We start from the raw sequence: 11883 nt of genomic DNA, 5'->3' as shown, positions 1-11883 counted from the left end.
TAGAAGTTTTACATTCATGTCTGCAGTATATACCGTTTATATTTAGAGTTCAGGGTGCCTCACATCCCACTAAATGATTTACTAGTTTAATTGCTTCAGTAAGATTTTGCAAGCTGGAATTGTACAGCCTGCTCCTGAAGGCATCATCAAAACCTTATTACTCAGGTGTACTCATTAAAATGTAAGCTATTAGAACCACGCCAAGGAACTTGGGAGTTTTTCACCAGAGAACTTTTGAATCCATTTAAATTGCTTGTGTGTTTGACTTCACAGAAATGGTAGTCAACACCAAAGTGAGTCAATTAGTCTGCTTAACTGAAAATACAGTTTTAAATTTTAAATAAAATTATGCTCAAATGTGTTTCAACAAACTCATAATACCATTTGTGCCAACTCTGGAAAATTTATTGAAACAATCACACAGTAAAGTTAAAGGGGGAAAAAGCTATCAGGTCTCTCCCTCTGTCTCTCTTTTTATTAACTTATTTTTTAAACTTTAAGTCATCTTCTCAGCAGGCTTTAACAAGATTTTTTTTTTTTTTAAATCCACAAAAAAAAAAAAAAAACCTCAGCAACATCCTCACATGAAATTATGACTCCCGCTACAGTAAGACAGGCATTTTAAACTTTTAAAATGCTTTAAGCCACTCAAGGATAATTGATCAAACTCAAGTCATGCAAACATCTATACTAACTACATTAATATTTCACTGCACAAATAAATGAAAGAACACTGCAATCCAACACTCCTGTATGCTTTAAGGTGACGTCAGTGAACAAAGGCAAACAAAATCAAAGTGCAAACTTTGTTTGGCACAGTTAACACACGCATGCATCTGTAAACAATAAAAGTGCAAACAATAAATCCTTGGGGGAAGGGGGGTCATTAACATTTTAGGCAACATGTCTGGTTGTTGCAACTTCAGCTTATCAGGTTCTCCATTTCCTCCAGATTGGAGGTGTCAAGTTTGATGATTTTCCTGTCTGTAGGTGAAAGGAAAAAAAAGAGGATGCGTCATTAGGATCTGGATTCTCTCAATTGTATCAAGCTCGAGTAAAAAAAATGGAACATACCGAAATGCATCTCAATCTGTTTTATAATGTCCATGCTGTGCTCGCTGTCCACCATATTAACAGCAAATCCACGTCGGCCAAAACGGCCGGTACGGCCAATGCGGTGAAGGTATGTATCATTGTCAGCATTCCCATCCAGATCAACTGGGAGTTCGAAGTTCACCACCAAAGACACCTGTTCCACATCAATACCTGCAATCCATGTAAGCAAAATAGTAAGTGCTGGATAGGGCTGTTCGATATAACGATATATATCGGATGACGATATAAAAAAGCCTATTGTTTCATTTTACGCTATTGTTTGTTTTGTGGTGTCGCAAAATAAACTGTTTACGGCAATATTTTTTCATCATTTTGATGGTCATTGTAGTGACTATATTAATTTCTTAAAGTTCTCTCTTTCGCTTATATTTTATATAACCACACTACGGACGGACAAGCGCCTGTTTTTATGCACTGTCGTTAGCAACAACGATGGTAAAACCTTCGCTTGTCCGCTTGTTTATTTTCCACATAAACCTTTCACAATAAAGCTCAAGATCCTGTTGAGACTTAAAAAAAAAAAAAAAAACCCTGAATCATGTGAAAGAGTATGCAGAGTATTTATGGATGAGAAGCAAAAAAGAGCCGTCAGGTGCTAAAAAATAAACCTTAGACTCAAACATTAGAACAGGCTTTTCTCCGCAGCACGCTATGTAATAAATACTCAAAGAAAACAGCGGCCGGTGCAACTTATGTCTAAAAATGCATCCTTTAATAAATCTGTTTTTTTTAAAAACACTCGACTCCAGGTACACGACGCCCAGCTGGAAACACTTTCCGCAAGTCAAGCTGCCCGAGATTCACAGAAAATGTTAAATCTTTGTGATTTATATCGTTATCGGGACGATAGATGTCTTATATCGGGATATGAGATTTTGGTCATATCGCACAGCCCTAGTGCTGATGGACATGGACTTCAGGGATCAACAGTGGTTAAAGTGATCTACACTGGCTCACTGATTAAAAAAAAAAAAAAAAAAAAAAAAAAAAAAAAAAAGGTTTTAGACAATTTCCCCACTGATGGATTAAATAATAAACATTTTAATAAACCGAATCTGCCTCACTTTAAAATAGACGTGTCCACCTCTAGCTCTACATTAATGGGTGCACACTTACCACCATTGGTATCAATCATTGGCAATCAACTCTCACTTAATAGCCTTCTTACCTCTTGAGCACACATTCGTGGTCACAAGCACTTTCTCTTTGCCGCTCCTGAAGCGTTCAATGACAGCAGCTCGCTGCTCCACTGTCATTTCACCACTTAGCAATGCCACCTGATGGCCCTCTTTGGTCAGACTTTCTGTCAGCCAGGCAGCCATCTTTCGGGTCTAAAGAAAGAGGGTAAGAAAAGAAGTTATAACCACTCATACTTACAATTTAGCCACTAAGGGTTTGGGGTTTTTTGGGTGGGTGTGGTGGTGGGTGGGTGTGTGTGTGTGTGTGTGTGTGTGTGTGTGTGTGTGTGTGGGGGGGGGGGGGGGTGTTGATGAACAGTGCTGACCAAAAGTGTTGTGCTTGTGTCACATTTCTCCCCTCAATTTTAATAGCACTCTAGTTTTCACACAGTCATACTTACTTTCTACATCTCATTCACTGACATATACCAACATTTGCACCACTCAACAGGTCATTTTTAATACGGACAAGCAGGGAGAGGCACAGGTGGGTCCTCTACATCCCATTTTTCTACACCCTGCCTGGTGCCAGGTTTGGCTGGCCCTGGGGATAGGTTGACTGAATCCCGGGATCACTGTTGGCTTTTTTGCTTTTTACCCCTTAGCTTTAATAGCTCATCGCTCCTTCAGCCAGGTGAGTTAAAACTGATCATTTATTAAGTGAAAAGGTCACACGAGTCTGCTTTTTCTAAGCTCCAGCTTCCTACCTAGAGCTACAAGCAACCACAGCCTGAAAAAAAGGATATTTCCTCTGTCAACAAAAACACCGTGTCTTGCAGCCAAATAAACTCGGGGCTCATCATGCACTATTACTCTACTACTAGTACTGGTGTCTTCAGCTACACTTTATCCGTAGATTAAAATTTAGGATACTAACTTACTGACATAAAACCCTTCTTTTTGTGAGCTCTCTCCTTCTCACGAGTTACAGTGCTTTCAGTGCCAAATTAAAACCATTAAATCATAGTTTTTGTTAAGCAGCTTTGAAAACACCTGACTTACCTTGCAAAAGATCATGGCCTGTGCAATGGTAAGGGCCCCGTATAGATTGCAGAGTGCCGTGAACTTGTCCTCCTTCTCTTTGCAGTTCACATAGAACTGTTTGATGGTATCCAGAGTCTCCTCCTCACGCTTTAGCCGGATTATATTAGGTTCAGAAACAATTTGCTCTGCAAACCTCCACACAGAGTCCTCAAATGTTGCAGAGAAAAAGAGCATCTGACAGTTCATCGGCAGCTGTCTGCATAAGTGTGGAGACAAAGTGTGACAAAAAACACTTGTTTAAACAAACAACAAAGAATGTTTAGTCATTAGACCTCTCTTTTCAGTTTATTGTTGTGTGTACATTGGTATATTGAGACGGAGGAATGTTAATGTGGCTTTTGATATAACTGATTAACAAGTGTTCCCTGTAGTACATTTTTACATTAAAAGAAACATAAGGTTCCTGAGATAAACCAGACTGATCTTAGTGGAAAGCAGAGCAGCACGTTGAAGCTGGTACTGCAGGGTTCAAAACTGTGCAAACTATTAAATGTAATACAGAGATGGCATGTGTGAATAAAATATATTAATCAACAAAGAAAAGGCTGATGATGCCAGCAGTAAAAAATAAATTAATAAAAATGACAAAGTTGTAGTTCATGGTGGAGCTGCAGCCTCTCCTCTCGCACTCACAAAAACACATGCAGCAAATCTGAGGCCAGTGACAAAGGGGATTTCCAGAGTCGAACAGAAGGGTTCACTGTGACTACAATTAGAATCAAAAGAGGACTGTGGTGGAAAATTTTACATTTGTGCTTCCATAACATAACACGATTAAAAGAAATTATTTTTTGTATGCTGGTCTTTAAGAGTTCCTTCCTGTGAGAACAAAGTCTTCATGTTGCTTGGCTCACATCTAAAAATGTTAGCTTGCCCTTTTTGCTGTGAATCATACTTTATATATGTATGCATGCATGTATATATTATTATCAATCTCCACTTTGATGGGCCACCTGCTCAACAAGTTTAAATATGAAGCGATCTTTTCACTGACACTCAAGCAAAAAATGCTGTTTAAGAAAAAGTTAAAACGACAGGATTGTATGCAGATATAAATATAGCGGATATCATGTTAACTTGGCTGCCAGCTTACATCGTCTCTGCTCGCTCTTTAATGAGTTTTAAATGATGTGAAGTCCTCTCCATGACCCCTTTTAAACTCATCCCTGCATGCTTCAGGTTATCACACAGACACAGAGGGAAAACTGCTGTCAGCTCTCGCAAAGCATTTTGTGACATCAGATTTAAAGACTGCGTTTTTATTCTAATTTGTTCTTTATTAGCTTTGTCGCCACAAGAAGGAAATCAAAGGTGTATGGGAGGAGGTGAAAAGACTCCTCTACTCACACAGGTGGTTCAATAAACAATACTTATTTACAGATGTTCTCATTGCGATTTTAGGAACAAGCACTGATGCTGTAGACTAGAACAATATTTCTTCTCGTCCACCTTCACTATTATCTTGGTAATAATGCTGGCTCTTTGCAGACTGCCATGTGTGTTTAAGAGGAGAAGCTTCAAATACAACAGGATCATCTTCATTCCCGCTGTGTTATGAAACTTTGTTGAGAAAAGCACAAGTTGCCTAAGCCGAATCCTTTTTCCCACATCTCTCTCCCACAAGTAAAATCCACGTGCATGTATATTTAAGTACAAATGTGAGTGGAACGCCTGCACTGTGGCATCAACCAGTGCTGTCTTCTTACTGTGTTTTCAACACCAACAACAGGTTCTGTAGTTCAGAGGTATATCTTTTATTTTTAAAACTGGCAACTGAATAAATTTTTAGTGAAGATTCGTGCCACTTTGGTGGAAATAAAGTTACTGGCCACAATAAGCCAGAAGCAGGCTAATCTACCTACCTGATGTGCTTTTGTTGGTTAAGCTGAACCTACTATGACTGATAAAATGAACTATGACATTATAGATTATGGCACCAAATACTAAGCAATTAAAAACCTGCTTCAGGTGAACTGTACTGCATGCCATATTTACCAGCCAGTGTTTGTTATTGTAAAACTCTGGAAATAAAAATATGAACATAAAGACCGAAAGGAGTGCACCTGTGGATTCGAATGCTCTGGTCCCGGTGGCCCTGGGTGGCGATCATCACATCAGCCTCATCCAGCACAAACATAGTGATCTTTTTGGGGTCAATGAGCTTGTACTTGGTGCACCAGTCGTGGACTGTGCCCGGTGTACCAATGACAATCTGCTGTTGCAACTTGGCTCCTCGCTCCACTGAACACAATGCAGAGAGTCACGCAGTGAACACAGACTGGTGACTAGAAATCTTTTCTTCAGAAGAGAGTACAAACACTATCACATTCTTACTTCTATTTCCCCGAATGGCATATGCCAGCTTCACATCTGGACAAAATTTCCCCATTTGCTCAATGACTTGACCAGTCTGCAATGCGAGCTCGTACGTCGGTGCGATGCAAAGGCACTAAAAGAAATTTTTTTTGACCTAGTGAATACATTTCAGGGTCTGATAAAAGGATACCAGCTGTCTCAAGAGATTGAAAATGCTGTGATACTCTGAGGATGTTCTGCTTACCTGAGTCCACTTATTGTCAGGGTTTACATGGCTGAGCATGGCCAGAGAAAATGCAGCAGTTTTACCTGTGCCAGACTGCGACTGTGCAATCAGATTCTGAGGTCTGAAAGCAAAAAAAAGTAGACATGAAGAAATGAATAAATCACAGAAAAACCCGATGTGCTGAAGATTTGAAAGGGTTTTTAAAATTTTGACTGCTTAGATTTTTTTTTTTTTTTAATCATTACAACAGGACAAAAGTCCATTTAAAAAAAAAAAAAGAAAGAAAAAATAAATAAATCACAAACTAAAGTTTTATTAAGTAAAAACCAAAAAAACCAAAACATACCCCATGTCCTCAAGCCTCACCTGCTGAAGCCAGGGTTCCAACACACAAAAAAATGTGCATAAACATGTTTATTTATTCCCACCATTGTTTCAATTATTTGTTGTCAGCAGATTAGACTTGTGACCCTTTCATCGCGTAACAGCTGACAACAAGCTGACTAAACAACAACAAGCTGTTATAGGCTTACAAAATAATGCCTGCTAATGTTGGGCTTGAGTGTCCTATAATTTACCATTTCCTTCTGATAAACAGTTGTATTACATTTCCACATCTTATGGGAGATTATTCGCAAAGTGTCCCAGTCCAACAGCGCTGAATTCGTCAAAATCGGCTAACAGCATTTATCAGAGGCAAAAAAGCAGTGCTGTCACAATACTAGAATTCAAAGTCAATACCAATACCCAGGAAATTATTCGATACCATTATTTAACGCCACACACAAGATTTTAACCCAATTTTTTTTGAGCCCATCCTGCAACACCATCCTAACATCAGAACCAACAACCACCTTTATATATAAATAAAGTAAAAACAATATAAAAGACTAATAAGGGCAGAAAAGTATGTATGTCCAGTTGACTAGTCACATACCATTATGGTAGCAGGTATAAATTTTGGGCCATTGTACACTATATGCAAAAAAGAAAATTAATGGTTGTTCTTTTATAGATAATTGTGAAGCTTTTATGCAGCCATGACACTAAACAAGTATTTTATTCTTTTTTCTCGACTCGGTCATTTAATTTTCCATGATTTGCTGGTTTGGAAGTCTTAAAAATAGAAGCAAACTTGGGGGTGAATTGTCAAGCTGTGCCCTTAATGACTTTTTGCATCTGTATGAGCTTCTCAAAGGCACAGATCATCGTTTTGGAACCTCAGCTTCTCTTACGTGTTGAGTTCCAGATGTTTCAATCAGGGCTTAGGTTTAGTCTCCCAAAGGCAGCAGAAGTAGATCCAGCCTGTTATTTACTCCATCTGCTCTTGTTTTTAAGAAACATTTTAAACAGTTGTCTTCCATTAATTGTGGCAACAGTTATGTACTTTGTTTTTTTCATGGCCAACTGTATGTATGCATTTTGCTAGACTGTCTGTACAGCATTTGTTAATTTAAGGTTCCTATATGCAAGGATCTGTTAAAGATAGAGCTGGGCGATATGAGATTTTTTCATATCACGATATGTTTTTTTCATTTCAGGCGATAACGATATCTATCACGATATAAGCCAAATAACTATATTTGTAAGATTTAAATGTGCCGTTGCTCACAAGTAAAATGTGAAATAATCAGCAGCTTGTTTTTATTTAAATATTTATTTCCCATAATAAGTTCAACAGGGTAGATGTACTTAAGGAACATGAGACTTTTTCAGATAAATAAAGGCAAATATTGCAAACTACACAAAAGGCAGCCGCTAAAGCGTTTAAGTTTCAAAATAGGACAAACGAAACAGACTAAATTGTCAATTCCACTTAGAAACAAAATATTAATTCTAAAAATAAATCTTAGTTTGTTTTACAGAAGAACAGACAAAACTGACTAACTTTTGTCAATATCAAATAAACTGAGAACTAAAAGGAAATTCTCAATCTCTCCTTGTTGTATAGCTGAGCTTTTCAAACAGTTTTAACAGTTACTTTAGTCTGACAAAAGCCGAATGACGAATTAGCGCTTCCAGTCAGAGACTGAGGCTACGTCCACACGTACACGGGTATTTTTGAAAACTGAGATTTTCCGTTTTAAAAAATAATCCCGTCCACACATAAAGGCAGAAATGAAGAAAAACGCTGCTATGAACATGCCAAAGCAGCAGGTGGCGCTAGATTCCTAACCGTGAAGAAATGTTGGCCAATCAGAAGTCTAGAAGCCTCGGTGGGAAAAAGTAAACAAAGCTGCGGCATAGAAGCAGAACCGAGTCGTATGTGTGGACGGACAGTAACTGTGTGTGTATGTAAGCATTTAAACACTGCAGAGAGTAGAATTAACAGTAACAGTATTGTAGAAATTCATTTCACCGAAACAATAACGTGGCGCACAGTGTGACGCATGCACCAGTTTATTGTATTTCCAGACTTGCTTTCGGCACAATTTACAGTGCACGCTACTCTGTTTTTTGTCAGACTTGAAATAGCCGAAATACCTTCACACTACGGAACTTCTATGGCTCTTCCGTTCGACAATCTCTCCGGCATTGGAACCATCATCTGTTTTCTCTTCGGTCACGCTCGGTTGATTTTTCTAGTCGGCACACTCATTTCCTCCATTACGCGCTGGCTCCATTACCCGCTGGCTGCTTCCCAAACAAACACGTGCGGCTTGGCACTTGTGCTGTACGTAACAAGTCACGCGACGTGACGCTGCGGCTGTGATTGGTTCGGCTCTGCGCTACTTAGTTTGGATTGGCTGACCTTTTTTTAAAATTTTTTTTTAATTTTTTTATTTTAAGAGGACAAGAGCGGCGAGGTCTATCGCGATAGCTTAATTTCTCTATCGAGTAAAAGTTATATCGCGATACATATCGTTATCGTTCTATCGCCCAGCTCTAGTTAAAGAGTAATTAAATATTAAAATATTAATAAAATAGTGTAACTTTTTGGCACAAGGCACCATTATAAATGAACACAAGTGTGACATCCACACACATCTTTAAGATGAAAAAAGGCAAATGGTTAACATTTTTCTGAAATAACTTAAAATTGCTGTTAAATAAATCTCTTAGAATATTTATCAAGTTAATTGTTTTGGCACAAATTCAAAATTAGTGAATATGAACTCACAGCTGTGCCAGCACAATGGGCAGCTAGCCAACTAGCATTACCCAGCATGTCTTTTGGTGGTGTAATTTTCTAAGTGAGCAATTATCAGTATTAAAAATAGGTAATGTTTTTTTTTTAAAAATCACTATGCCCCATGTTTCCCCTGATGAATTGTGTTATTTTTAAGTTATTAATTGCTGTAATGTAGTAATTTATTTATTTCATATGATTAGAAAAGTGAGAGAAAAATACATTTAACACAGGACCCCACAGGAACCGTTTCTCAGCCCTAAAAGTGGTCAATAATGCAAAATACACAATAATGTAAACCACTTGAAAAACCACAGTGCACGTTTTTTCTGGCCACTGGAAATTATGACTGTACGCCCTTAACACCATTTGTTGAGATGACAGCAAAGAGATGTCCATTAAAGTGCCATTATTATCAACCTGATAATTTACTGAGAAAAAAAAAAAACTACTATAAATTATAAAAGAGCACGCTACTGTAACATTTACGAATTTAAAACAGACAGATACTTGGGATTCTCCCCTCAAACAACTTAACTGTTTTCAGTCAATAAATCAAACAGATTTCTCCCTTCGCTACTAAAACAGATGACTAAAAATCTGACTTATTATAGTGTTGCATTTTCTAACTAGTAGTCATTTTCCTTTTCCATTCATTTTCTTCCACTTATCAGGGTCATGGCAGGGCTGGAGCCTATTCAAGCTACCACTGGGCGAGAGGCAGGGTACACCCTGGACAGGTTACCAATATGAGGCAGGGTTAAAACAGCATTAGTCCCATTTTCATTTTGTTTTCAACTGAATTTGCCATTTCAGTTTAGTTTTTATTGTTTTGATGTTCGGATACTTGTCAAAGGCAAGATCTAAGAGGTTCAGAATAGCAAATACAATAAAACAACACTTTGAGAAGGCAGCTTACTCATTATCACTCACGGCCTCATATAATTAACAAGAATCTCCACCAGAGCCTCACCAAGCTCAACAAACTGGACAAAACAAACAAACACTAAAATTAAATGGAATTCCCTTGTATCTTTGAACTTCGTGTAAATCAACAAATACAAATTTGAAACGTAGTTTTTTTTATAAACAGACTTACGGCTGTGCCAACATCATAGGCAAAGCGTTTTCCTGGATCCTTGATGGTCTGTTAAAGCCCATATTGTACACCCCCTTCAGCAACTCAGGCTTCCTATTAAAAATACAAAATAAGGTAATTTTATAAAAGTAACACACAAAGCAAACGAGCATGATGGAAGTTTTCCTTGCAGACTCACAGTCTCAGCTCCTCAAAGGTCTTCACCGAGTACAGTGGAGAGTTGGGGTCCGCCTGCAGGACCTCCACCTGGTTTCTGTTCCTCACCAGTGAGCGGCGGATTAGTTTGTTCAGCAGAGACTGCTCGGCCAGGTTGACTCGCTCCTCTCCCCATCCTCCATTTCCGGCCTTCACGGGCATGATATTCCCTACACAGGTGGCAATACCAGCAACCACCATGACAGCACAATCATAAGTTAGCAGTTAATTTAGTTAGATGTGATTTTAAGGAGGAAAAACGAATAGTTAAGTTACCGTTTATGTCTCCTATCACGTTGCGTGGACCACGAACTCCACTGACTTTTTTGGAAAAGTCAAGCTGGTGAAAAAAACAAAATATGTTTGAAATTTTTTTGGCGCAAATAACGCAGCAGTGACAGCGAAGTCAGCGTTAAGCTAGCTAGTTAGCACGCGTTTTGACCCAACAGTTTGGAAGTTGTTGGGTAACCTTTAAAAGTTACCTGTGAGGATGTAGCCTCCTGAACATCCACTGCAGCTGCCCAAGAGTTTTGGGACATTTTCAGGCAGTTTTTGTGTAGTTTTTTTTTCCGAGACGAGCAACCTTTTTTCTTTTTGTGCAAAAGTTTGATGTCAGCATGAGCGATGTGCGTGAGCGCGCCGCTGTCCCGACCTGAACCAACCGCAACCTGCTGCTGGACCACGCGTGTCGCATTCACAAGCGTTGGAAATATTGACTATATTAAAACTTCAGCCCACAGACGCAACTAATCAAAGCAAAAACAAGCTGAGTAGTGGTGCTTTTGCAGCTTTTCGTTTTGAAGCCAATTCTTTGACGTTTCTTTAGGTAAAATGTGTGAGAGAGCTTTTAATCAAGTTCCATCCACAGATAGTTTATAATGTGATAAATATTTCTAGTAACTGCGCCATTTTCATCTTTCTTTTTGTGTGATACAAGAAAGTAATTTTTTCCACAAGTTTGGAGAAACATTTCGTTTGTTTGTTTTGAACTTTTAACGCTTAAATACAAGCCACGATACGTTTACGCACTTTCTGAGTGATACGTGAATGCACCACAATGAACTTACTGACACACCCTTTATAGAAGATGCAACCAATTACTGCGCATCGACAGGTATTTTAAATTTTATCACTTAAACTGCTAAATGCAAAAATACAGCACTTTATAACGTAAACGTGTGTTTACATACGTAATGTTTTAGTGCTAGTTTACTAAATGCGACTATTTTAATGTAAAGTAACATTCATTATTTTCAAGCTAAGGTTCGTGTTAAAGTTTACAAATAGATGGCAACGCACTACATATTTAAATTTAATTTAAATATTTTCTAAAGATCCATATTTTCTAAAGATCCTTGTTAAATTAATGTTAATTTAATCCGTATAGGCTATTAAGGGCACTTCAAGACACTTAAATTTACATGTTTATATTAAAGGGTTTTTTTCACACCGAAACGACCGTAAAGCAAGTCTGCAGTTACCAATTATATGCACTTTGGTTTACAAATTACTTGTGTTTTTGATAAATTGATTTTTCATGAGCCCTACTACAGACTGGCAACCTGTACAGGGTGTACCC

The 11883-nt window shown here is 38.2% G+C and overlaps 1 protein-coding gene across 1 annotated transcript; it reads right to left on the bottom strand.

Annotated features, from left to right (window-relative positions):
• Window positions 1–383: 383 nt before the first annotated feature.
• ddx19a (DEAD-box helicase 19a) lies at window positions 384–11018 on the bottom strand. The gene is made up of 11 exons (XM_004560365.4): window positions 10787–11018; window positions 10581–10644; window positions 10288–10474; window positions 10110–10202; window positions 5899–6001; window positions 5673–5787; window positions 5402–5579; window positions 3297–3534; window positions 2285–2447; window positions 1075–1266; window positions 384–984 (listed from the first exon to the last, which is right to left on the bottom strand). The coding sequence occupies exons 1-11, from the start codon at window positions 10841–10843 to the stop codon at window positions 923–925; spliced, it is 1452 nt and encodes a 483-aa protein (XP_004560422.2). The 5' UTR covers window positions 10844–11018; the 3' UTR covers window positions 384–922.
• Between the last annotated feature and the right edge of the window lie 865 nt (window positions 11019–11883).

Source organism: Maylandia zebra, linkage group LG20, assembly GCF_041146795.1.
Source record: "Maylandia zebra isolate NMK-2024a linkage group LG20, Mzebra_GT3a, whole genome shotgun sequence".
NCBI lineage: Eukaryota > Metazoa > Chordata > Actinopteri > Cichliformes > Cichlidae > Maylandia > Maylandia zebra.
Note: the sequence above shows the minus strand (reverse complement) of the source record. Positions and strands in the feature narration are given on the sequence as shown.

Excerpts from the sequence above, each read along its gene's own strand:
- ddx19a (XM_004560365.4), bottom strand. The coding sequence starts at position 10,843 with ATGTCCCAAAACTCTTGGGCAGCTGCAGTGGATGTTCAGGAGGCTACA. Across the intron at positions 10,203-10,287 it reads ACCTTTGAGGAGCTGAGACT|GAAGCCTGAGTTGCTGAAGG; the intron begins GTGAGTCTGCAA and ends TATTTTTAATAG. Across the intron at positions 5,788-5,898 it reads CTGACAATAAGTGGACTCAG|TGCCTTTGCATCGCACCGAC; the intron begins GTAAGCAGAACA and ends AATTTCTTTTAG.